This window comes from Dendrobates tinctorius, unplaced genomic scaffold (assembly GCF_039654945.1).
Source record: "Dendrobates tinctorius isolate UK_male_01 unplaced genomic scaffold, ASM3965494v1 ptg000114l, whole genome shotgun sequence".
Lineage (NCBI taxonomy): Eukaryota > Metazoa > Chordata > Amphibia > Anura > Dendrobatidae > Dendrobates > Dendrobates tinctorius.
Genome location: NW_027361782.1, coordinates 23,701,993 through 23,728,564, shown reverse-complemented (window position 1 = coordinate 23,728,564; position 26,572 = coordinate 23,701,993). Strand labels below are relative to the sequence as shown.

The 26,572-nt window shown below is 47.1% G+C and overlaps 1 protein-coding gene across 4 annotated transcripts in view; it reads right to left on the bottom strand.

Annotated features, from left to right (window-relative positions):
• The window catches only part of POF1B (POF1B actin binding protein), an 82,596-nt gene that overhangs the window by 17,940 nt on the left and 38,084 nt on the right, over positions 1-26,572 (bottom strand). For all 4 annotated transcript variants that reach the window (XM_073589893.1, XM_073589895.1, XM_073589894.1 and 1 more), the window contains 11 exons: positions 20,781-20,840; positions 20,050-20,136; positions 17,946-18,050; positions 16,612-16,668; positions 7,653-7,786; positions 7,551-7,575; positions 7,197-7,271; positions 6,777-6,869; positions 6,173-6,286; positions 5,657-5,809; positions 5,363-5,482 (listed from right to left, as the gene is read on the bottom strand). In XM_073589893.1, coding sequence (XP_073445994.1) covers positions 5,363-5,482; positions 5,657-5,809; positions 6,173-6,286; positions 6,777-6,869; positions 7,197-7,271; positions 7,551-7,575; positions 7,653-7,786; positions 16,612-16,668; positions 17,946-18,050; positions 20,050-20,136; positions 20,781-20,840 — 1,023 coding nt within the window. The remainder of the gene's footprint in view (positions 1-5,362; positions 5,483-5,656; positions 5,810-6,172; positions 6,287-6,776; positions 6,870-7,196; positions 7,272-7,550; positions 7,576-7,652; positions 7,787-16,611; positions 16,669-17,945; positions 18,051-20,049; positions 20,137-20,780; positions 20,841-26,572) is intronic.

Sequence of the window (26,572 nt, the reverse complement as noted above, 5' to 3'; positions counted from 1 at the left end):
GCGAAACTAGGCGCTTCCTCCGCCATAGTCCGCTGAATGCACGAAGCACAGAGATCTTTTTGCCAGTCTCTTGCTAGGGGAGATTTACATATAGCACAATCCCTATTGTTCTTCTTGCTTCCTGCTTTTCTGGGCCTTTCCTACAGGGTGAAGCATACAATAGAAAAACCCCCTATTAATATACTGCTGACATTCACGAAGATCACTCACCACCCGTAATCAAGGGTACCGGATTTGGAGGCTGCGTCGGAGCACCTGACCCGCGCTCTTTGGACCTTGAGGAGTGCCCCGACCTGCGGCTGGGGCGACTGCTGCTTGAATGGCTTCCATGCTTTCTGCCAGAGGGCTGTGAGGGAGGCAGGGACGCTGAACGTTCCTGCTCGGACTCCATCTTGCACCGCCGATCTACAGCTGTCTTTCCTCTTTTAAATTGCATGCCTCCGCCTGGTGAGCGTCTTCCTCCCCTCCCCCCTGCGACCGCCGGCCCAGCGCTTCCGAAAGCCGGCCGGCGTCGCACCCGGCGCCATTACACCGTCGCCCTCTGCTGACGTCAGCCGGCGCACCCAGCATTCCAAGCGCCGCTGACGTCAGCGGCCGGAAGACGCCAGCGTCTCTCCCCTACCACGGGGATCGAGATGCGGCGTGCGCGAGGGGAGGGCGGCGCGGTGGGGGCTTCCCGGAGCCACCGGGATCCCATCCACGCCCGCACGAACCCGGAGCCCCAGGGACCCCGGGGACTGCGCTTCCAGGACCCGACGGCCGGCGCTACAGGTAAGCTACCTGTTCTTCCCGCGCCGGGACGGGCCTGGGTCTTTATCTTTTCTCTTCGCCCATGACAGGCACCGCCACAGTGGGATTCCTTCCAGGACAGGAACCCAACTGAAGCGGGGGAGAGGTGCCGCCCCTTATGTCTCAGTAGGTTCCTGTCCTGGCGGGGCGGATCCCTCTCTCAGGTGGTGCTGTCATGGGTGAAGGGAAAAAGTTTATAAAAGTTATTTGCTATATTCTAGTTGTATTCTAATAAATGTAGTTTTTGCTCTAAGTGGTCTGATTACTTATATGATGGTGAGAAACTGAATAAGCACGATGTTTAATATTTTACAACAGTAAATTTGTTGTTATGAATTGGCCATTTATGAAGGAGCCGGAGTCGGAGCCTGATAAAATCCAGGAGTCGGAGTCGCAACTGTGGCTTACCGACTCCACAGCCCTGATTCCTTGTATGTGATATTATTCGGTCACTATGATAGTAATATGTGGTCTGGTCATGGTGTGGCGGTATTTGTTCCTTGTATGTAGTATCATAGGTCTCTATGTGGTCTGGACATGGTGCGGTGGTATTTGTCCCTTGTATGTAATATTATTGGTCATTTTAAAAATTGAAAAATAAAAAAATATACCTAAAAATTGTATTGCATATTTTACCAAATATTTAATAGGTTAGCGTAGAGTAGAGCTCAGCCAAAAGTGTCAGTGTTGTGATGGCGGCTTAAAAAATCTTTTGGTCAAAACAAAAGCTGCCGGCTATATGTGTGATCTGGTGATGGGAACTGTTAATGTGTGATTGGTGAGAAGTGGAGTTTTTCCAAGAGAGGGCGGTGGGACTGTGGACAGTTTGAGGGGTGAAGGCAGGGCTAGGGTGGAGCCTGGGCGGAGTCTAAAAGGGGCCCCGAAAATTTTGCCAGTATGAAGCCCCAAAATTCCTAGTGGCAGCCCTGTATATTATATATCAGGGTGCCAAGGAAATGCATGGTAAAAATTAAGTCGCAACTTTTTGAAGGTCTTGCCTCCTAATTTTGTTCCTTTTTGGTCATATTTTATTTATTTTTTTTTTTTTTTTTTTTTTTTTAAGATTAGTTATCATTTACTGGTTGCTCAATGGCACATCATATTGCAGTTTTAAATGTTTGTTTAGTATTTATAGTTATGCATATCCCACGTTATGTATGGTATGTTATGCCGTTTACCGATCAGATTAATTGATTTTATATTTTGATAGATTGGGCGTTTTGAACGCGGTGATACCAAATGGGTGTGTATAATTATATATACATACACACACACACATACAATACAGACCAAAAGTTTGGACACACCTCATTCAAAGAATTTTCTTTATTTTCATGACTATGAAAATTGTAGATTCACTCTGAAGGCATCAAAACTATGAATAACACATGTGGAATTATATAATTAACAAAAAGGTGTGAAACAACTGAAAATATGTCTTATATTCTAGGTTCTTCAAAGTAGCCACCTTTTGCTTTGATTACTGCTTTGCACACTCTTGGCATTCTCTTGATGAGCTTCAAGAGGTAGTCACCGGAAATGGTTTTCACTTCACAGGTGTGCCCTGTCAGGTTTTATAAGTGGGATTTCTTGCCTTATAAATGGGGTTGGAACCATCAGTTATGTTGTGCAGAAGTCTGGTGGATACACAGCTGATAGTCCTACTGAATGGACTGTTAGAATTTGTATTATGGCAAGAAAAAAGCAGCTAAGTAAAGAAAAACGAGTGGCCATCATTATTTTAAGAAATAAAGGTCAGTCAGTCTGAAAAATTGGGAAAACTTTGAAAGTGTCCCCAAGTGCAGTGGCAAAAACCATCAAGCGCTACAAAGAAACTGGTTCACATGAGCACCGCCCCAGGAAAGGAAGACCAAGAGTCACCTCTGCTGCGAGGATAAGTTCATCAGAGTCACCAGCCTCAGAAATCGCAGGTTAACAGCAGCTCAGATTAGAGACCAGGTCAATGCCACACAGAGTTCTAGCAGCAGACACATCTCTACAACAACTGTTAAGAGGAGACTTTGTGCAGCAGGCCTTCATGGTAAAATAGCTGCTAGGAAACCACTGCTGAGGACAGGCAACAAGCAGAAGAGACTTGTTTGGGCTAAAGAACACAAGGAGTGGACTCTACATGCCTGGTTCCCACCGTGAAGCATGGAGGAGGAGGTGTGATGGTGTGGGAGTGCTTTGCTGGTGACACTGTTGGGGATTTGTTCAACATTGAAGGCATACTGAACCAGCATGGCTACCACAGCATCTTGCAGCGGCAAGCTATTCCATCCGGTTTGCGTTTAGTTGGACCATCATTTATTTTTCATCAGGACAATGACCCCAAACACACCTCCAGGCTGTGCAAGGGCTATTTGATCAAGAAGGAGAGTGATGGGGTGCTACGCCAGTTGACCTGGCCTCCACAGTCACCAGACCTGAACCCAATCGAGATGGTTTGGGGTGAGCTGGACCGCAGAGTGAAGGCAAAAGGGCCAACAAGTGCTAAGTATCTCTGGGAACTCCTTCAAGACTGTTGGAAGAACATTTCCGGTGACTACTTCTTGAGGCTCATCAAGAGAATGCCAAGAGTGTGCAAAGCAGTAATCAAAGCAAAAGGTGGCTACTTTGAAGAACCTAGAATATAAGACATATTTTCAGTTGGTTCACACTTTTTTGTTAATTATATAATTCCACATGTGTTAATTCATAGTTTTGATGCCTTCAGAGTGAATCTACAATTTTCATAGTCATGAAAATAAAGAAAACTCTTTGAATGAGGTGTGTCCAAACTTTTGGTCTGTACTGTGTGTGTGTGTGTGTATATATTATACACATATACACACACACACACACACACATATACCCTTTTAATGATAATTTGAACTTTTAGGTTTTCTTTTTAATAAAAAAAAATTTACTTTTTTTTTTTTTTTTACTTGGTCAGAGCTCCTTTAACATCAATTACTGCATCAATGCGGGGTGGCATGGAGGCGATCAGCCTGTGGCACTGCTGAGGGGTTATGGAAGCCCAGATGGCTTTGATAGCAGCCTTCAGCTCATCTGCATTGCTGGGTCTGGTGTCTCTCATCTTCCTCTTGGCAATACTCCATAGATTTTCTATGGGGTTAAGGTCAGGCGAGTTTGCTGCCAATCAAGCACAGAGATACTGTTGTATGTAAACCAGGTATTGGTACTTTTGGCAGTGTGGACAGGTGCCAATTCCTGCAGGAGAATGAAATTTCCATCTCCAAAAAACCTTGTCGGCAGAGGGAAGCATGAAGTGCTCTAAAATTTCCTGGTAGACGGCTGCGCTGACTTTATACTTCATAAAACACGGTGGACCTACACCAGCAGATGTCATGGCTCCCCAAACCATCACTGATTGTGGAAACTTCACACTAGACCTCAAGCTGCTTGGATTGTGTGCTCAACATTCCATCTGCTTGGATACAGCACTCTGATCAGCCAGCTTCTTTAGCAATGGCATTTTGAGGCTTACCCTCCTTATGGACATCTGTCAGGTCAGCAGTCTTCCCCATGATTGTGGAGCTGCTGAAACAGACTAAGGGACCTTTATGCTTAGGAAGCCTTTGCAGGTGTTTTTTGTATTCAAATTTCCTGAGATAATGACTTTTGGGTTTTCATTGGCTGTAAGCCATAGTCATCAACAGAAATAAACACGTGAGATAGATCACTCTGTAATGACTCTATATAATAGAGGAGTTTCACTTTTTGTATTGAATAACTGAAATAAATTAACTTTTTGATGATATTCTAATTTTATGAGAAGCACCTGTATATCTACACAGCACTGTGCAAAAGGCAGGTGAGGAGAAAATTCTGTGAAGTAAGAAGCTTTCAGAAAAACAAGTGATAATTATTGTATTTAACAATTAACAAAATGCAAAATGAAGAAAACAAATGTTATTCCAATCAGTAGTTGGTGACCACCCGTCGCCTCAGTCATCGGCATCAGGTGACCGCCCATCGCCTCCATCATCAGTATCTGGTGACTGCCCGTCGCCACCATCATCAGTACCTGGTGGTGATAGAGGCGATGGGCGGTCACCAGATACCAATGGGATTTACATTTCTCTTTTGTTCATTCACTTTGTATCTTGTTGATTAATAAAAATAATCCATTGAAGCTTCTGATTTAGGCTGAGTGCAGACAGACTTTTTAGCCCTGCGGATTTTTCCGCGCAGAATGGAAGAAATCCGCAGGTCAAATGACCTGCGTTTTTCCTGCGGATTTCTTCCATTTTTCCACTGCGGTTTTCCCCTTGCGGATTTGGCGACAGGGGAGATGGAAAACCGCACAAAAGTAGTAACATGCTGCGGATTTTGTACCGCAGAAAAATCTGCAGCGTCTGCACAGAGGTTTTTTTTTCTCATTGATTTTACGGCTACTGTACATCACAATGCGAATATGCAACGTTTCGGTGCGGTAAAATCCGCTGCAAATCTGCATCGTGTGCACACAGCCTTATAAGCTTCTTACTGTGCAGATTTGCTCCACGGCGCCCTCCATCTTGCACAGCGCTGTACGTATATGTATATATTTTCTATGATTCGGACTCACCCTTAATATGCGGATCTCCTTATCCTTCTCGTCTCGGAGGCTGTCGATCATATCCTTGTACTGCCTGGTGATCTCGTCTGTCTTGGTCTGCAGCATGGGGTTGGAGACCGTTTCAGTGACCTGAGGTGAAAAGTGAACCAGTGACTGAATATAATATAAATATAATGGCGGCTCTCTTCTTGGCCAAAATAGCGTGATAAGAGTGGTCAGCGTCCTGAGTGAGAGGATCAGCGAGAGCTCCACACCCATAGAAAGATCGTCTAGGATCCCCCGGTGTGCACCGGCCCAGCCCACCTGTACTCGCAGGTTCTTGTTCTCCTGCTGCAGGGCGTTCCTGGCGTATTCCAGCTCCTTCAAGCGATAATCTTTGTCACTCTCTGCATTGCGCATAGACAGGATGTTTTCCTCCACTCCGCGCAGCTTCATCTGACCATCCTTAATTTCTTGCTGAATACACAAAAAAAGGTCACCAGACAAATAAACCGATGTAGCAGAGCCAAGAATGTTACATGGGACTGCAGGGAGTCTCACTGTGCACAACACAGACGGAAGAAAGTGCAGGTACAGCGCCTCAGAAAATGTACAGAGAAACTGCCGGAAAACTTCACATCCATAGACAGTAATATGGAGAAAAGTATGTGCCCCCCACATCTACCTTCGGGGGCTTCTCTGTCATCCACATCCATAGACATTAATATGGAGACATTATGTGCCCCTTCCCAGGCCGGACGTCATACACCGGCAGAGTGATGAGACTTTCTCCGCACACTGCGCTTGCCACCTCCTTATGTCTCAGATTCGGATGTGTACCTGCTGCTGACGATTCTTTTCCCGTAAAGAAGCCAACATGGTTTCGTATTCCTTGATCTGCTCGTCCTTAAAAGTCAAGTCCCGCTCCAGACTTTTCTTATCAATTTCTAATTTCTTTAGGAGAAAACAAATGAAATCAATCACTTCATTCATGACCGTTGAAAAGAGGCGTGGCTGAGAAGCAGTAACACGGGTCACCAACACTGGGGGCATGGCCAAGAAGCAGCAACACATGGGTCACCAACACTGGGGGGTGTGGCAGAGCAGCAGCAACACACGGGACACCTACACTGGGGGCGTGGCAGAGCAGCAGCAACACATGGGTCACCTACACTGGGGGCGTGGCCGAGCAGCAGCAACACATGGGTCACCTACACTGGGGGCGTGGCTGAGGAGTAGTAACAAAGGTCATCTAGACAAGGAGGCGTGGCTATTAACATTGTAACACATGGATCATCTAGATTGTTTTAATGGCTGATTAATGATGACTACACACAAGGCTTGTTATCTTTGACCACAGTAGGGTACAAGTGTATTAATGAAAGCAAAATCATGGCCAAAAAGCATTACCCTTCTGTTTCCCATTCATTCCAGTGCGTCTTACATTTAAATCATTCTGTAAATGCCCCAGGTCATCCCGCAGACTGCTGAATGTGGATAAGACCAGTCTCATTGACTTATCTGAAGTTTGTCGCATCTGGGGAGGGGAGATAAAAAAAAGAAATCAATATGTACCACCCACATATGGGGAGGTGATAATATACAGCACCCATATAAGGAGATGTGATAACATACAGAGCCCATATAATGAGATGTCATAATATGCAGCGCCCATATAAGCAGATGTGATAATATACAGGGCCCTTATAAGGAGTGTGACAGTGTACAGGGTCCAAATAAGGAGATGTGATAATATACAGCGCCCATATAAGGAGATGTGATAATATATAGCGCCCATATAAGGAGATGTGATCATATATAGCGTCCACATAAGAGGCGGTGATAAATGTCAGCCTCGTCTGACCTGGAGGAGGTAGCGGATTTGCTGCTTGGTGAGTTCTGAGACTCCTTTAGGAATCAGTGATTCAATATCTTCTGACTTTAAAGAAAGAAAAAGCATCATAATAACAGTAAGTATCTATAATGACAATCATACATTGTAATAAGCTCTCAGCTGGGAGATGTTCTCTTCAAGGATAACATTTTAGTTACTGACTATAAACAAGTATGTTACAATTCACTGAAACAAGCAGACAACACGATATAAAGATAATGGGACCTGCAGACTGACAGAAGCCGATCTGTCCCGTTACTTTGTATGAGGCAGTGCAGCAGGGCAACATTTGTAGCAGTTGTCAGGAGCTGCTCATGGACTTACCGAACATTCAGAGTCTGACGGTTTCCTGAGAAAAGAAGAAAAACAGTCGAATTAGAAAATCTCCAGATCGAAAGAAATAACGTGAGTCGGAGCGGACGTTACCTGGCGCCAATCTTCTCCACGTGAGTCATCAAACAGCTGTACAGATCATTGTTCTTCCTGCTCAACTCGGCCAAAAGCTCGCCGAAATAACGGGCGTCCAGCTGCTCTGGGCCCGAACTGCTGCTGCTGCGGCGCTGAAACCACATAAGGAGACAGGAGGAGGAATGGCCTCAGTGCTACAGACCGGGCTGGACCAGAACCAGAGATAATCACAAGGGAGAAATCCACTTCCAAAACCTCACTGTCAGCTGTGTCTGTGCTATGATCTATTTTCAAAGGTTCCTCAATCAACAAATAGAAGAATTGGCCTCGGCAGGCCCATTACCAGCGCAGCGTGTGGCGGGGGTTGACTGGCTCATTAGAATAGTTCAGCCAGTTCTCGTCTCTGCCTGTACATTGTCCATGATAGAGAAGGGGCTACCCTAGATATTTCATTGAGACAAATAGCCAGCCCCCTTCACACACTGCTTTGATGAGCAGTCTGGAGACACTAATAGTGTGAAAAACTATATTAGTAAGGTCTTTAAAATCACATCATAAACACATCTAGCAGTGAGCCTTGTACTGGGCTAGGCTAATTAAAGATGTGGTCCTGCATTTAAAAATAAAAAAAAATATATCTATATCATACACACACACACACTACTGTTCAAAAGTTTAGGGTCACTTAGAAATTTCCTTATTTTTGAAAGAAAAGCAGTTTTTTCCAATGAAGCTAACATTAAATGATTCAGAAATGCACTATATGCATTGTTAATGTGGTAAAAAAAACTTTCATGTGAAACTCGACAGTCTATTCTTGTTCTTAGAAATTAAGGCTATTCCATGTGAGAAATTGCCAATATCCAAGAAGTATCATTTCTCCTTGCGGAGAATGACATGCTAACCATGTCGAGGTGAGGAGACTTAAAGCCGCAATGCTCCTCTGGGAAATATGCTAATTATGCAAATTGTCTCTTCAGAGAGGAAGAGGACTAGAACTCTAGTGCCACCTATTGGAGGTAGCAATCCTAAAAGTCAATGTTGACCCTTTAACGAGCCTAGTTACATGACTTAGGATAAAAGCCAAGCCAGAATCTCCATTTGCAGACACTGTGTTTCGGGGTACTGCCCCTCATCAGTGCAAAGTGGGAGATCTGGTTTGGCCAAACCAGATCTCCCACTTTGCACTGATGAGGGGCAGTACCCCGAAACACAGTGTCTGCAAATGGAGATTCTGGCTTGGCTTTTATCCTAAGTCATGTAACTAGGCTCGTTAAAAGGGTCAACATTGACTTTTAGGATTGCTACCTCCAATAGGTGGCACTAGAGTTCTAGTCCCCTTCCTCTCTGAAGAGACAATTTGCATAATTAGAAATTGCCAAGAAACTGAAAATTTCCTACAACGGTGTGTACTACTCCCTTCAGAGGAGAGCACAAACAGGCTCTAACCAGAGTAGAAAGAGAAGTGGGAGACCCCGCTGCACAACTGAGCGACAAGTATATTAGTTTGTAGTTTGAGAAATCAACACCTCACAGGTCCTCAACTGGCAGCCTTATTAAATAGTACACGCAAAACGCCAGTGTCAATGTCTACAGTGAAGAGACGACGCCGGGATGCTGGACTTCAGGGCAGAGTGGCAAAGAAAAAGCCATATCTGAGACTGGCTAATAAAAAGGAAAAGATTAATATGGGCAAAAGAACACAGACATTGGACAGAAGAAGATTGGAAAAAAGTGTTATGGACAGACGAATCCAAGTTTGAGGTGTTTGGATCACACAGAACATTTGTGAGTCGCAGAACAACTGAAAAGATGCTGGGAGAGTGCCTGATGCCATCTGTCAAGCATGGTGGAGGTAATGTGATGGTCTGGGGTTGCTTTGGTGCTGGTAAAGTGGGAGATTTGTACAAGGTAAAATAGATTTTGAATAATTAAGGCTATCACTCCATTTTGCAATGCCATACCCTGTGGACAGCGCTTGATTGGTGTCAATCCTACAACAGGACAATGACCCAAAGCACACCTCCAAATTATACAAGAACTATTTAGGGAGGAAGCAGGCAGCTGGTATTCTATCTGTAATCGAGTGGCCAGCGCAGTCACCAGATCTCAACCCCATTGAGCTAGAGTTGAGCGAAACAGGTCGGTCAGATTCAAAAGTCGCCGACTTTCGCCAAAGTCGGGTTTCATGAAACAAAACCCGACCACAGTGTGAAGTCAGCCATGCGGTCGGCGACCCAAGCGCCAAAGTCGGGTTTTGCCGAATGCTTGCACGTGACTTTTTTCAGCCAATGAGAGAAGCATAGCGTAGCTGGAGTGGGAGAGAGAGAGAGATTTCGCCGCCTCTAGGGTTAAAATTCATGCCAGGTGTGTTTACAGTCCTCCACTCACTGCCGACTTTTCTCCCCATTGACTTGCATTGGGTTTCATGTTTCCCAACTTCTCCCTATAGTCGGTCGATTTAGTTCGACTCGACTTTTGAGAAAGTCGGGTTTCATGAAACCCGACTTGACCCTAAAAAAGGCAAAATCGCTCATCTCTAAAAGGGATCATTATTTCACCAAAGCAAAGTTTGAAGGAGAAAATTATTATTTCAAATAAAACTTTTTTTTTGAACCTTGTCAACGTCTGGACTAGATTTTAAACTCATTTGATTAATAAAAGTATGAGTTTTCATGGAAAACACAAAATTGTCCGGGTGACCCCAAACTTTTGAACGGTAGTGTATATACATTATATATACACACACACCTTCTTCCAAAATCAGCACCACTCTTGTCTGCAGGCTGTTCGCAGTATTGCAACTCAGCCCCACTGACACAATAATCCAAGGCAGAGACTCCACATACGGCTCCGTCCCTCAGCTGCTCTAGAGCAGATACCGTACAAAGTATCAGAATTCCAGCTCTACCACTGAACGATCCACGTGTCAGTCTACACTGACCAGGTCTGGTTCTGTTCATGAAGCAGGAGGCTCAGGATGAAAAAGCAAAACACAAATCCTCACAGAATAGGAAGATGCTCCGGTATATAATTATAAGCAGCCAAAGAAACATTATCATCCCTGTGAGGAACAGCTGATAACAGGGAACAATAGATTGTTTTACTTCATATACAAAACTGATGGGAGGTAAGATGCCTATAGGTCCTGGGTCCGATTAAGATCACCCCCTAGGTGCAGGTTGCATTCCTAGTATAAGAGGTGACAAATAGATGTTTCCATACAGAAATAAAACTGTAACAAAATGCAATGAAAGCAGAAATTATGGCCGGAGATTTTGATGCCAGCAACCATTTCACATGTGTCTGGCGGTGCATTGACTTCTTGGCGGCCGCACCTTCCTCCTGGTTGTGACTTGTTCATACACAAGAAAACGACTTCATGGGAACTTAAATGGTTGATGAAGATTTCATCCGAAAAACCCTGGGGCTTCTCGATTGAGGGATCTCCACCTGACTCTATACTTAGTGAATCTACAACGTATCCTAACGTATCGAGAGAATAAAGGACCCGGGTCTGAGCTGCAAATAAAGCTGCTGCAACTTTCTGATAGACTTTATGTAGCTAGCATTAAACATTATCAAGATCTTCTTCTTGTCAACGATCATCATTTTAGAACCCGCGTCCTGTCCTAATACTTCCTGGAATTTATTACAATGTACCATTACAGACAATCAACTAAACTGGATACAACTGCACACGGAGGGCTAAGGCTCTGTTCACACATCCAGTAGTTTTCATTTTTGGATCATAAATTAATCCAGGATACGACCTATTCATTTATATAGGAACAGAAGCTCCTAGCAGTTTTTCAGCCAGAACAAAAAGTCTGCAAAATGTTTTTGAGTGGCAAAAAAAAAAAAAAAAAAAAAAAAGACAGCACTAAAGTCTATGGGAAATGGATCGCACCCCGTGGATCATTAATGAACACATCCTAATTTTAAGCATTGTTCCTGCAGAACATTAGAGATGACAGAGCCACAGCTAATAAAAATGGAGCTGATACAAATGAAACAAAAGCAGATGAAAACCAGAAACCAAAGTGTCTGTTGTTAATATGATCCTTTTTTTTTTTTTCTTTTTAAAGAGTGATCAATTCAAAAAACAGAAACTTTGGTTTCCACTTTGCATTCGTTTTGCTCCATTTAAAAAGGAGCTGGACGCGCCTGTAGGAATACACTTCTCTAGACCTAGACACAGCTTGGCAGATCAAAAAGTCCAAATATTGAAAGGTCATTTTAATAGTGACAGAGAAAGAAAAATCTGGGAGTTCAAGTTTATAAATAGGTTTCAATCTCTTAACAATAGGACTGAATTTGATACCTGGATTCATGACTCATTACATGGACACAGTTCACACCTCCACAAGAAGGTCCTCAGATCTCTAATAGAACACTTCCACCTCATTTGCATGTCTTAACAAAAACCTTAAATTGATTTCCTTGGCCTGTATCACCTTATGTCCTGTTGTAATTCCTATTTAAATGGTGCCATCTCTTCTCAGTAATTCACTTATAATATAGCCTGATGAAGGGGCCTTCTGAGCCCTGAAAGCTTGCAAATATAAAAATATAATTTTTGGGGGACATAAGTATTTAAAACATCTATTTTTCTGTCTAACATAGTACCACAATATTATTTTGTATTGCTCCATTTGTAACTATTTTTTCTTAAGCATCTGTTATAAATGGATGACAACCGGTTATGTGAACAGAACCATGCCTGCACTGATACAATGTAACAGTTTAAGCAGCTGTGAATTAGATCAGGGAGGGATTTCTAGCTTCTAGATCAGGGTTCCCCAACTCCAGTCCTCAAGGCCCACCAACAGATCATGTTTTCACGATTTCCTTTGTATTGCACAGGTGATGGAATTATCACCTGAGCAATACTAAGGAAATCCTGAAAACATGATCTGTTGGTGGGCCTTGAGGACTGGAGTTGGGGAACCCTGTTCTATATGCAAATAACATTCCCAGTCACTGACAGCAAGCAGAGATCTTGAAAATGGAAGTGGAATGCAAAGTTTATCAAATGTTGCAGAACTTTCCTTGACACAATGAAGCTTTAGTTATAGAAGACCGAGTGCTGCAGACTAGGCACGGTGCAGCAGCCATGGTGCTTTACGTCCCGACTAACTGTGGCCGAGGCGTGGTGCAGCAGCCATGGTGCTTTATGTCACTGTTCTCCCTGGTTTGCACTGTGGCCGAGGCGCGGTGCAGCAGCCATGGTGCTTTATGTCACTGTTCTCCCTGGTTTGCACTGTGGCCGAGGCGCGGTGCAGCAGCCATGGTGCTTTATGTCACTGTTCTCCCTGGTTTGCACTGTGGCCGAGGCGCGGTGCAGCAGCCATGATGCTTTATGTCACTGTTCTCCCTGGTTTGCACTGTGGCCGAGGCGCGGTGCAGCAGCCATGGTGCTTTATGTCACTGTTCTCCCTGGTTTGCACTGTGGCCGAGGCACGGTGCAGCAGCCATGGTGCTTTATGTCACTGTTCTCCCTGGTTTGCACTGTGGCCGAAGCGCGGTGCTTTATGTCACTGTTCTCCCTGGTTTGCACTGTGGACGAGGTGCGGTGCAGCAGCCATGGTGCTTTACATGACGGTTCTCGCTGTGTTGCACTGTGGACGAGGCGTGGTGCAGCAGCCATGGTGCTTTATGTCACTGTTCTCCCTGGTTTGCACTGTGGACGAGGCACGGTGCAGCAGCCACGGTGCTTTAGGTCACTGTTCTCCCTGGTTTGCACTGTGGACGAGGCGCTGTGCAGCAGCCATGGTGCTTTATGTCACTGTTCTCCCTGGTTTGCACTGTGGACGAGGCGCGGTGCAGCAGGCATGGTGCTTTACGTGACGGTTCTCGCTGTGTTGCACTGTGGACGAGGCGCGGTGCAGCAGCCATGGTGCTTTGTGTCACGGTTCTCGCTGTGTTGCACTGTGGACGAGACGAGGCGCGGTGCAGCAGCCATGGTGCTTTACGTCACGGTTCTCGCTGTGTTGCACTGTGGACGAGGCGCGGTGCAGCGGCCATGGTGCTTTACATCACGGTTCTCGCTGTGTTGCACTGTGGACGAGACGAGGCGCGGTGCAGCAGCCATGGTGCTTTACGTCACGGTTCTCGCCGTGTTGCACTGTGGACGAGGCACGGTGCAGCAGCCATGGTGCTTTACGTCACGGTTCTCGCTGTGTTGCACTGTGGACGAGGCGCGGTGCAGCGGCCATGGTGCTTTACGTCATGGTTCTCACTGTGTTGCACTGTGGACGAGGCGCAGTGCAGCGGCCATGGTGCTTTACATCACGGTTCTCGCTGTGTTGCACTGTGGACGAGACGAGGCGCGGTGCAGCAGCCATGGTGCTTTACGTCACGGTTCTCGCTGTGTTGCACTGTGGACGAGGCGCGGTGCAGCAGCCATGGTGCTTTACGTCACTGTTCTCCCTGGTTTGCACTGTGGCCGAGGCACGGTGCAGCAGCCATGGTGCTTTAGGTCACTGTTCTCCCTGGTTTGCACTGTGGACGAGGCGCAGTGCAGCGGCCATGGTGCTTTACATCACGGTTCTCGCTGTGTTGCACTGTGGACGAGGCGCGGTGCAGCAGCCATGGTGCTTTACGTCACTGTTCTCCCTGGTTTGCACTGTGGACGAGGCGCGGTGCAGCAGCCATGGTGCTTTATGTCACTGTTCTCCCTGGTTTGCACTGTGGCCGAGGCGCGGTGCAGCAGCCATGATGCTTTATGTCACTGTTCTCCCTGGTTTGCACTGTGGCCGAGGCGCGGTGCAGCAGCCATGGTGCTTTATGTCACTGTTCTCCCTGGTTTGCACTGTGGCCGAGGCACGGTGCAGCAGCCATGGTGCTTTATGTCACTGTTCTCCCTGGTTTGCACTGTGGCCGAAGCGCGGTGCTTTATGTCACTGTTCTCCCTGGTTTGCACTGTGGACGAGGTGCGGTGCAGCAGCCATGGTGCTTTACATGACGGTTCTCGCTGTGTTGCACTGTGGACGAGGCGTGGTGCAGCAGCCATGGTGCTTTATGTCACTGTTCTCCCTGGTTTGCACTGTGGACGAGGCACGGTGCAGCAGCCACGGTGCTTTAGGTCACTGTTCTCCCTGGTTTGCACTGTGGACGAGGCGCTGTGCAGCAGCCATGGTGCTTTATGTCACTGTTCTCCCTGGTTTGCACTGTGGACGAGGCGCGGTGCAGCAGGCATGGTGCTTTACGTGACGGTTCTCGCTGTGTTGCACTGTGGACGAGGCGCGGTGCAGCAGCCATGGTGCTTTGTGTCACGGTTCTCGCTGTGTTGCACTGTGGACGAGACGAGGCGCGGTGCAGCAGCCATGGTGCTTTACGTCACGGTTCTCGCTGTGTTGCACTGTGGACGAGGCGCGGTGCAGCGGCCATGGTGCTTTACATCACGGTTCTCGCTGTGTTGCACTGTGGACGAGACGAGGCGCGGTGCAGCAGCCATGGTGCTTTACGTCACGGTTCTCGCCGTGTTGCACTGTGGACGAGGCACGGTGCAGCAGCCATGGTGCTTTACGTCACGGTTCTCGCTGTGTTGCACTGTGGACGAGGCGCGGTGCAGCAGCCATGGTGCTTTACGTCATGGTTCTCACTGTGTTGCACTGTGGACGAGGCGCAGTGCAGCGGCCATGGTGCTTTACATCACGGTTCTCGCTGTGTTGCACTGTGGACGAGACGAGGCGCGGTGCAGCAGCCATGGTGCTTTACGTCACGGTTCTCGCTGTGTTGCACTGTGGACGAGGCGCGGTGCAGCAGCCATGGTGCTTTACGTCACTGTTCTCCCTGGTTTGCACTGTGGCCGAGGCACGGTGCAGCAGCCATGGTGCTTTAGGTCACTGTTCTCCCTGGTTTGCACTGTGGACGAGGCGCAGTGCAGCGGCCATGGTGCTTTACATCACGGTTCTCGCTGTGTTGCACTGTGGACGAGGCGCGGTGCAGCAGCCATGGTGCTTTACGTCACTGTTCTCCCTGGTTTGCACTGTGGACGAGGCGCGGTGCAGCGGCCATGGTGCTTTACGTCACTGTTCTCCCTGGTTTGCACTGTGGACGAGGCGCGGTGCAGCGGCCATGGTGCTTTACGTCATGGTTCTCACTGTGTTGCACTGTGGACGAGGCGCAGTGCAGCGGCCATGGTGCTTTACATCACGGTTCTCGCTGTGTTGCACTGTGGACGAGGCGCGGTGCAGCAGCCATGGTGCTTTACGTCACTGTTCTCCCTGGTTTGCACTGTGGCCGAGGCACGGTGCAGCAGCCATGGTGCTTTAGGTCACTGTTCTCCCTGGTTTGCACTGTGGCCGAGACGCGGTGCAGCAGCCATGGTGCTTTATGTCACTGTTCTCCCTGGTTTGCACTGTGGCCGAGGCGCGGTGCAGCAGCCATGGTGCTTTAGGTCACTGTTCTCCCTGGTTTGCACTGTGGCCGAGGCGCGGTGCAGCAGCCATGGTGCTTTACGTGACGGTTCTCGCTGTGTTGCACTGTGGACGAAGCGCGGTGCAGCGGCCATGGTGCTTTACGTCACGGTTCTCGCTGTGTTGCACTAAACTGGATTTTTTTCTTTATTGGAGCCAGAATAATCCTTGTTGGACACAAACAGATCATTATTGTCTGGGAATAAAAGCAGGATGATACACCATCTGCTCTGCTGCAGATCACAGGACTCGCTGAATGCACAATCACCAGGACAAACCCACAGAGCGGTAACTGTGCCGCTAACAGGAGGCGGTAAAGAGGAACAGCCGCAGTGAGATCTGGCACGCGGACAGAACACATTCCTCATAGGATTTGTCACTGAGGTCCCATTATTGCCTCATTGCCTGGACACAACAGCAAGTCCAGAAACTGCAGAGCCAGGAGAAACGCTCTGCAGAGCGCTCTACTGTCATGCCCCCCAGGTGCCCAGCAATATTAACTTTGGCAATTAGGGTGGATTTGCAATATAGACTCAAGATTCTCCATGTCGTACCTGTTCGATGCTCTGCACCGACGACACCTTCTGAATATTCTGCTCAGATATCACCTCCTGTATGGAGAGAAGCAACCATAGGTGAAGAGGAAGAAACACTGTCTCCAAACAATCTTCATGTTAATTCACGTTAAATCTTAACATATTATTCCAATATTTTATTCTATGTAAGAGCAATAAAAAGAAAATGGCTCAATATAGAAATATGTAATAACAAAGGATAAAAAAACCTTCAATAATGCAGATAATAAAGTGTGATGCCAACAAAAATGACCCCCAAACACAGTAAGACACCCCCACAATATGATGACCCTACTGTACTCCCTGTCTCGCAACCATCCCAGCAAAGTTTGGTAACCCTAACCCAACATACTATGATTAACTGTGACCCCCACACAGTACAGTTCCTCAACTGTAATCCTAACATAGAGCTCCACACAGTATCTTGGACCCCACATAGTCCTCCACACAGTATAATGGACCTCACAAAGCTCCACACAGTATAGTGGACTCCACATAGCCCTGCAACAGTATAATGGACCCCACATAGTCCTCCGAACAGTATAATGGACCTCACATAAAGCTCCACAGTTTAATGGACCCCACATAGCCCTGCAATAGTATAATGGACCCCACATAGCCCTGCAATAGTATAATGGACCCCACATAGTCATCCATGCAGAATAATGGACCCCACATAGCTCTGCAACAGTATAATGGACCCCACATAGTCATCCATGCAGTATAATGGACCCCACATAGTCCTCCACACAGTATAATGGACCTCACATAAAGCTCCACACAGTATAATAGACCCCACATAGTCCTCCATAGAGTATAATGGGCCCAAATAGTCCTACATACAGTATAATGGACCTCACATAAAGCTCCACACATTATAATGGACCCCACAGTCATTCACGCAGTATAATGGACCCCACATAGTCATCCACACAGTATAATAGACCCCACAGAGCTCCACACGGTATAATGGACCTTACACAGAGCTCCACACAGTATAATGGACCCCACATAGTCCTCCATAGACTATAATGGGCCCAAATAGTCCTACATACAGTATAACGGCCCCATATAGTGCTTCATACATTATAATGGCCACACATAGTGCTCCATACAGTATGATGGGCACCACATAGTGCTCCATACATTATAATGGCCATACATTAAAAAAAAGAAAAAATACATCTCCAGTATAAAGTGCGATGCCGGCAGGAGGCACGCCCAGCATCACAGGGCCAAATATACTCACCCTTTGTCTCGCGAGGAAGAGTTTGACATGTGTTCCCTACATGAACACAGGGGGCGCCACTCACCTCTGAAGACTGGATGGAAACTTTTTTCTGGTTCTGGTTGCTCTCAATAACTTGGTCATTAACCGAAGAGACGCTCGTCCCTCTGATCACCTGCGTCTGCCGCTCCTGGGAGGGAAAGGCAAGCAGTTTAAGCAACACCATGGGATTCGTGATTAATACACCGATTGGGACTGTATGTTATGTGCAGATTCCGGACTACCGAAACTTTAGTATCTATTATAGCGGGATTCTCTGGAATATCGATGCTCCTAAAGGGAAGAAGGGCACACATTACGTGCAGATTCCGGTAAATCGGAAATTCACATTACAGTGGGTGTCTCTCGGCATCCTTTGGATTATGGATACTCCTATTGGGAGAAGTGTGCGGACTACGAGCAGATTCCGGACTGTCAGACCTTCCTGCCCCCATACAGCAGAAGCATTGATATTTCTACTGGGAGAAGTGTACAGACTACGAGCAGATTCCGGACTGTCGGACCTTCCTACCCCCATACAGCACAAGCATTGATATTGCTACTGGGATAAGTGTGCGGACTACGAGCAGATTCCGGACTGTCGGACCTTCCTACCCCCAATACAGCACAAGCATTGATATTGCTACTGGGAGAAGTGTGCGGAGTACTAGCAGATTCTGGACTGTCGGACCTTCCTGCCCCCATACAGCATGAGCATAGATCCTGCAATTGGGACAAGTGTGCGGACTACGAGCAGATTCTGGACTATCGACCCTTCCTGCCCCCACACAGCACAAGCATTGATACTCCTATTGGGAGAAGTGCACAGACTATGCGCAGATTCTGGACTATCGGACCTTCCTGCCCCCATACAGCATGAGCATAGAGTCTGTTATTGGAAGAAGTGTGTGGACTATGAGCAGATTCCAGACTATCGGACCTTCCTGCCCCCATACAGCACAAGCATTGATACTCCTATTGGGAGAAGTGCACAGACTATGAGCAGATTCTGGACTATCGGACCTTCCTGCCCCCATACAGCACAAGCATTGATACTCCTATTGGGAGAAGTGCACAGACTACGAGCAGGTTCTGGACTATCGGACCTTCCTGCCCCCATACAGCATGAGCATAGATTCTGCTATTGGAAGAAGTGTGCGGACTATGAGCAGATTCCGGACTATCGGACCTTCCTGCTCCCATACAGCACAAGCATTGATACTCCTTTTGGGAGAAGTGTGCGGACTACGAGGAGATTCTTTACTCTCGGACCTTCCTGCCCCCATACAGCACAAGCTTGTCTCCGTCTGTGTGTATTTCTTATTAATTAATGGCAGCGTGAGCCATCACTCCCATCATCAGCGCAGACATCTCACATAATAAGTATTCACGCCCCCGGTGCTGAGTGACAGAGTGGCTCAACCCGAAGATCTTGGCAGGAACCTTGAGAAATATTAATTACAAGGCCGGTTACAGAAGGAGCTTTGTGCTGGGAGAGGATCCGCCTGCAGGAGCTGCGCCTCCATCACCTGGTGCCCGCACTCCCCCAGGACCTGACTCACTACCTAGACAGATCATCCGCCTCGCATTATATTCACCCCTTACCTGTCATTCACTACAAGAAACAAATCTGCTGCAATCCGGAACCTCCAGAGTAATCGACAAGAACCATGAAGACAACACGGGGCCCTAGGAGTCAGGGGCCCAGCAAGCAGCTGTGTGACCCAAGGGCAGAGCTATGTAGTCCACATCCGCTACCTCATGTTACAGGCTGATTAAAGCCTTCAACATTGTCAAATTGTGCACCGAGAAGCTGAAATCTGTGACAACTTCGTCCTGTTCGTACCTGTGGGTACGTTAAATGGTCACCCAGTCCTGTGAGATGAGCAGCCTGTACCCCGGGGGACACATTGTGTAAACCCTCATCAGGACTGGCGACATTTGTGCAGCTGCTGATGTTAACATCTTGATATAAATCAGGGTGTGAATATTCACTGACAGCAAGCAGAGATGTTAGGCTTCAGTTCCACAACCTCTACGTCTCTCAGAGAGCTGGAGAATTGCTTTATACCTCTAATGGTTACGAAGACGACGAGGTCTTTAATGAAGGACAGAACGTGTCGCCACTGGGCGACCACACCGGCACTCACCTCCGGGTTCCCCATCTCCACTCTACGGACGGTTTTCTCATAGATGACATTATTGGACGGGATGTAGTTCACTCCTGACACGTAGTTCTAAAGAAATCACAAAAATACAAAGAAAACTAAAAATCCTCATGACCCGTACAGGTGATACATGAGTCATCAGTGCAAAACCCAAACTGGCCCACTGATTGATAAAATAAATGTGCAAACTCATGAGCTGAAACAGGTCAATGGGCCAAAGACTGAAGGACAAGACAGCGACCTCCAAAGAACGGCACCAGCCAGCCAGATTTACATGGGACTGCTCTCAATACTCAGCTCTGACGCACAGTGGGAGGTTGCGTTTCTGCAAGGAACGGACAGACTGACATTTACATGACGACGTTTCTAAAGGGTCATCTTCGGACGTCACTTTAACACTTTCTGTGCTGTATTATATAAAATGCACCGAGAACAATCACAGAACTGACCCCTGATGAAGACAAGAACGGTTTGTGTGTTTATAAAGAAATGATGAAAGCAGTAGAGTTACACAGAGCGACATTTTCTGGGATGTTCTAGGCCACTTGTATCAACCGCAACCACCTACATAATTGACTGGAGCGACACAATGTCTGTCCATAATCATCCTGCCAGCAAATTGGGAACGGTGTTACGTTTCAGCTTACTCTATGTGATCTCAGTGTAGTAAGAGACACGACGGTTCTCCACCGACAAATAACTCAGTCACTCACCTGCTCTGGGTTCTGCACTATGTATCTGCGCACTGTCTCATGGGGATATGTCTGTATCTCCTGAAAATATGCGTTAAAATAGGATTAACTACAAAGTATCCATTATACAAACACAGAACTACAGATTCTTCATTCTTCAAAACAGATACTGATATAATGAGGGAGCAGTATTATAGTAGTTATAGTCTTGTACATAGGGGCAGTATTATAGTAGTTATATTCTTGCACATAGGGGCAGTATTATAATAGTTATATTCTGATACATAGGGGCAGTATTATAGTAGTTAAAATCTTGTACATAGGAGCAATATTATAGTAGTTATATTCTTGTATATAGGGCAGTATTTTAGTAGTTATATTCCTGTACATGGGGCAGTATTATACTAGTTATATTCTTGCACGTAGGAGCAGTATTATAGTAGTTATATTCTTATACATAGGGGCAGTATTATAGTAGTTATATTCTTGCACGTAGGAGCAGTATTATAGTAGTTATATTCTTGCACGTAGGAGCAGTATTATAGTAGTTATACTCTTGTACATAGTTATTGTCTTGTACATACATTGTCTGACCACTCCTCTCAGCTTCACACCTGAATGCACTTTGTAGCACATATATTGCATAGCACAAGTCTGCAGTGTGTATCCTAGAAGTGTGTATCTTAAAAGTGTGAGATGATATGAATATATGAATTAATCCAGAATTGAACCAGAAGGGAACTGAAGGTAACTGGAAAAAGACACTGTAAACAATGTATGTTTGTTTTCACTCTGACCCCTATAATCGTTCACTTTCTGATAACCCCACTAATCCCTACACCAAGCAAGGAACTGTTCATCTCTTCTTTAATCCTTCCAATCCATCTCTCCTCAGATCTGTTCCTCAACATACAATCCTCTGTCTCCAAACACAAAGAGCCCCCTCATGCCCTCGCCTGCTCCCATCTGCTAACACTCTCTCCTCCTCACTGCCTGCGATATCTCTCCAAATCCTGGTCCTCCTCACCACATTCCCACAGTCATTTCTACCTCCCATCCATGCCCAATCACAACTTTACGTAACCACTCCAACCTTATACACATTCACCCGGCCCCAGCTTCTCCAGTCCCACTACCAGGAGCTCTGTGGAACGCTCGCTCTGTCTGCAACAAACTTTCCTTCATCCATGATCTTTTTATTACTAACAAACTTTCCTTCCTCGCCATCACCGAAACCTGGCTCACCCCTCTGACACAGCCTCTCCTGCTGCACTCTACCTTTCCCACAACCCCAGCCCCAGCAGCAAGCATGGTGGAGGAGTTGGTTTTCTCCTGTCAGATAACTTCTCCTTCACCCCAATCCCACTGCCACTCTCTGTTACCCTCCCTTCCTTTGAGGTGCACTCTGTGTGCATCTACTCCCCCTCCAACTAGCTGTCATATACCGCCCTCCAGGGCCAGCCACCACCTTCTTTGACCACTTCACCACCTGGCTACTTCATTTCCTTTCCACGGATATCCCCACTATCATCTTGGGCGACTTCAACATCCCCATTGACACTTCCCTCTCAGCTGCCACTAAACTTCCATCTCTCACTTCCTCCTTCGGCCTCTCTCAATGGTCAGCTGCAGCCACTCACAAAGATGGTCACACACTAGACCTCATCTTCACCCGCCTCTGCTCCATATCTAGCTTCTCTAACTCACCTCTTCCTCTCTCTGATCACAGCCTACTTACATTCTCTTCCCTCTCCTCCTCAGGTCCACAATCCCCACCTCAAAAACTTGCACACCCTCGCGGAAATCTTCAACACCTCGATCTACACTCATTGTCTGAATCCCTCCTCCCTCTTACAGACATAAGTTCCCTACACAATGCGGACGCCGCTCAATATAACACCACAATAGCTGTAGCTTGGGAATCAGTTGCCCCTCTCAAACATACCAAAGCTTGCAAAATCAACAGACAGCCCTGGCACACCAGTCTGACCAAAGAACTGAGGCGGGCTTCCAGGGCTGCTGAGCGGAGATGGAAAAGATCCCAATCCAATGAGGACTTCATCGCATTCAAAACAGTCCCTCACTATTTTCAAGGACACACTCGCTGCAGCAAAACAAACCTACTTCTCATCTCTCATATCCTCCCTGTCTCACAACCCTAAACAGTTATTCAACACCTTCAATTCTCTCCTCCGCCCCCCAGCACCTCCTCCCTCCCCACTCATCTCAGCTGAAGACTTTGCCTCATTTTTCAAGGAGAAGATTGACAACATCAGAGACAGTTTTGGTCAACAACCCCCAGTGCCCTTCCTCCTAACTGCCCTGCCCTCCTCCTCCAAAACCAACTTCTCCACCATTACAGAAGATCAACTCTCCACTCTACTCTCAATATCACATCTCACTACCTGTGCACTTGACCCGATCCCATCCCACTTTATCCCAAGCCTAACCACAGTATTCATCCCAACCCTAACCCACCTCTTCAACCTATCACTAACAACTGGTGTTTTCCCCTCAAGCTTTAAACATGCCTCAATCACACCTATCCTCAAAAAGCCCTCTCTTGACCCATCCTCTGTATCTAGCTATCGCCCTATGTCACTTCTCCCCTATGCCTCAAAACTACTGGAACAACATGTCCATCTTGAACTGTTCACCCACCTCTCTTCTTGCTCCCTCCTTGACCGATTACAATCAGGCTTCCGGCCACACCACTCCACTGAAACTGCCCTAACTAAGGTCACCAATGACCTACTAGCCGCCAAGGCCAAACGACACTACTCTGTCCTCCTCCTCCTGGACCTGTCCTCTGCCTTTGACACAGTGGACCATCCCCTTTTACTACAGACCCTCTCATCACTTGGTATCACAGACTTGGCCCTATCTTGGGTTGCGTCATACCTAACAGACCGGACATTCAGTGTCTCCCACTTGCACACCACCTCCTCACCGCGCCCCCTATCCGTCGGAGTCCCTCAAGGTTCAGTTCTAGGGCCCCTGCTCTTCTTCATTTACACCTTCGGCCTCGGACAGCTTATAGAATCTCATGGCTTTCAGTATCACCTCTATGCTGATGACACACAGATCTACATCTCTGGACCAGATATCACCTCCCTACTAAACAGAATCCCTCAATGTCTGTCTGCTATTTCATCCTTCTTCTCCGCTAGATTTCTAAAACTTAATATGGACAAAACAGAATTAATCATCTTTCCCCCCATCTCACGAGACCACCCCCCCCCCCCCCCCCCAACGGACCTATCCATTAAAGTAAACGGCTGCCCACTCTCTCGAGTCCCACAAGCTCGCTGCCTCGGGGTTATCCTTGACACTGATCTCTCTTTCAAACACATATCCAAGCCCTTTCCACTTCCTGCCAACTTCAACTCAAAAATAATTCTCGGATCTGCACATTCCTCAACCAAGAATCTGCAAAAACCCTAGTCCATGCCCTCATCTCCTGCCTTGACTACTGCAACCTCCTGCTCTGTGGCCTCCCCTCTAACACTCTCGCACCCCTCCAATCTATTCTAAACTCTGCTGCCCGACTAATCCACCTGTCGTCACGCTATTCCCCAGCCTCTCCCCTCTGTCAATCCCTGCACTGGCTCCCCATTACCCAAAGACTCCAGTTCAAAACCCTAACCATGACATACAAAGCCATCCACAACCTGAGTCCTCCATACATCTGTGACCTCATCCCCCGATACTTACCTGCACGAAACCTCCGATCCTCACAAGATCTCCTACTGCACTCCCCTCTTATCTCCTCTTCCCACAATCACATACAAGATTTCTCCTGCGCATCCCCCCTACTCTGGAACTCTCTACCACAACATATCAGTCTCTCGCCTACCATGGAAACCTTCAAAAAGAACCTGAAGACTCACCTCTTCCAGCAAGCTTACAACCTGCAGTAACCACCGATCCACCAAACCGCTTCACAACCAGCTCTACCCTTGCCTACTGTATCCTCACCCATCCCCTGTAGATTGTGAGCCCTAGCGGGCAGGGTCCTCTCTCCTCCTGTACCAGTCGTGACTTGTATTGTTTAAAAATTCCTGTATGTATTATGTATACCCCTCCTCACATGTAAAGCGCCATGGAATAAATGGCGCTATAATAATAATAATAATAATAATGATGATAATAACATCAACAACATAGGGGCTGTATTATAGAAGTTATATTCTTATACATAGGGGCAATATTATAGTACCGTATTTTCCGGCGTATAAGACGACTTTTTAACCCCTTCTTAAAAGTCGGGGGTCGTCTTATACGCCGGGTGTAGTCTTATACGCCAAGTGCATATTGTGGGGGAGTGGTCCCGATGAAGAAGGGAGGGTGTAAGTGGTGTTATCATCCCCCTTTTACCTCATTGGTGGCAGCGGTGCGGCGGCTCCTCCTTCAGTAGTGTGGTGGCTCTGTGCTGGGGGTCGACGCAGCTCCTCTTTGTCCAGCATGGGGGCGCTGTGCTGGGGTGGCTCTCTGTCCAGCGTCGGGGCTTTTCCGGCATTTCCCCAAAGCCCAGAGGCCCAAGGCAGCTCCATTGCTGCGATGCGGTGGTCTCCGGGAAAATGGCAGCCGGAGCCCACGCATGCTCAGATTCAGATCTTGTCCCGAGATCTCAGGAGATGAGATCTGAATCAGCATGCACGGGCTCCGGCGGCCATTTTCCCGGAGGCCACCGCATCGCAGCAATGGAGCTGCCTGGGCCTCCGGGCTTTGGGGAAATGCCGGAGGAGCCCCGACGCTGCCCAAAGAGCCACCGCAGCCGCCCCCCAGCACAGCACCCCCACGCTGAACAAAGAGGAGCCGCTGCCGACCCCCAGCACAGAGCCGCCCGACTGCAGATGGAGGAGCCGCCGATCCCCAGCACAGAGACCCACAGATACTGTAGCACCGCTGCCACCAATGAGGTAAAAGGGGGATGATAACTCCACTTACACCCTCCCTTCGTCATCGGGACTACTCCCCCGCCATATGCAGATTGCTCCGCACCCGGCATATAGGACGACACACTGCATATAAGAAGACCCCCCGACTTTTAGGAAGATTTTCTGTTTTAACTGGAAAAGTTGGGGGGTCGTCTTATACGCCCGGTTGTCTTATACGCCGGAAAATACGGTAGTTGTAGTCTTGTACATAAGAGCAATATTATAGTAGTTATATTTTTGTACATAAGGGAAGTATTATTGTAGTTATATTCTTGTACATAGGGGGCAGTATTACAGTAGTTATATTCTTGTACATAGGGGCAGTATTATAGTAGTTATATTCTTGTACATAGGGGCAGTATTATAGTAGTTATATTCTTGTATATAGGAGCAGTATTATGGTACTTAAACCCTTGTACATACAGTGGGTATGGAAAGTATTCAGACCCCTTTAAATTTTTCACTCTTTGTTTCATTGCAGCCATTTGGTAAATTCAAAAAAGTTCATTTTTTTCTCATTAATGTACACTCTGCAACCCATATTGACTGAAAAAAACACAAATGTAGAAGTTTTTGTGCATTTTTAAAAAAAGAAAAACTGAAATATCACATGGTCATAAGTATTCAGACCCTTTGCTCAGAAACTCATATTTAAGTCACATGCTGTCCATTTCCTTGTGATCCTCCTTGAGATGGTTCTACTCCTTCATTGGAGTCCAGCTGTGTTTAATTAAACTGATAGGACTTGATTTGTAAAGGCACACACCTGTCTATATAAGAGCTCACAGTGCATGTCAGACCAAATGAGAGTCATGAGGGCAAAGGAACTGGACAAAGATCAGAGACAATTGTGGCAAGGCACAGATCTGGCCA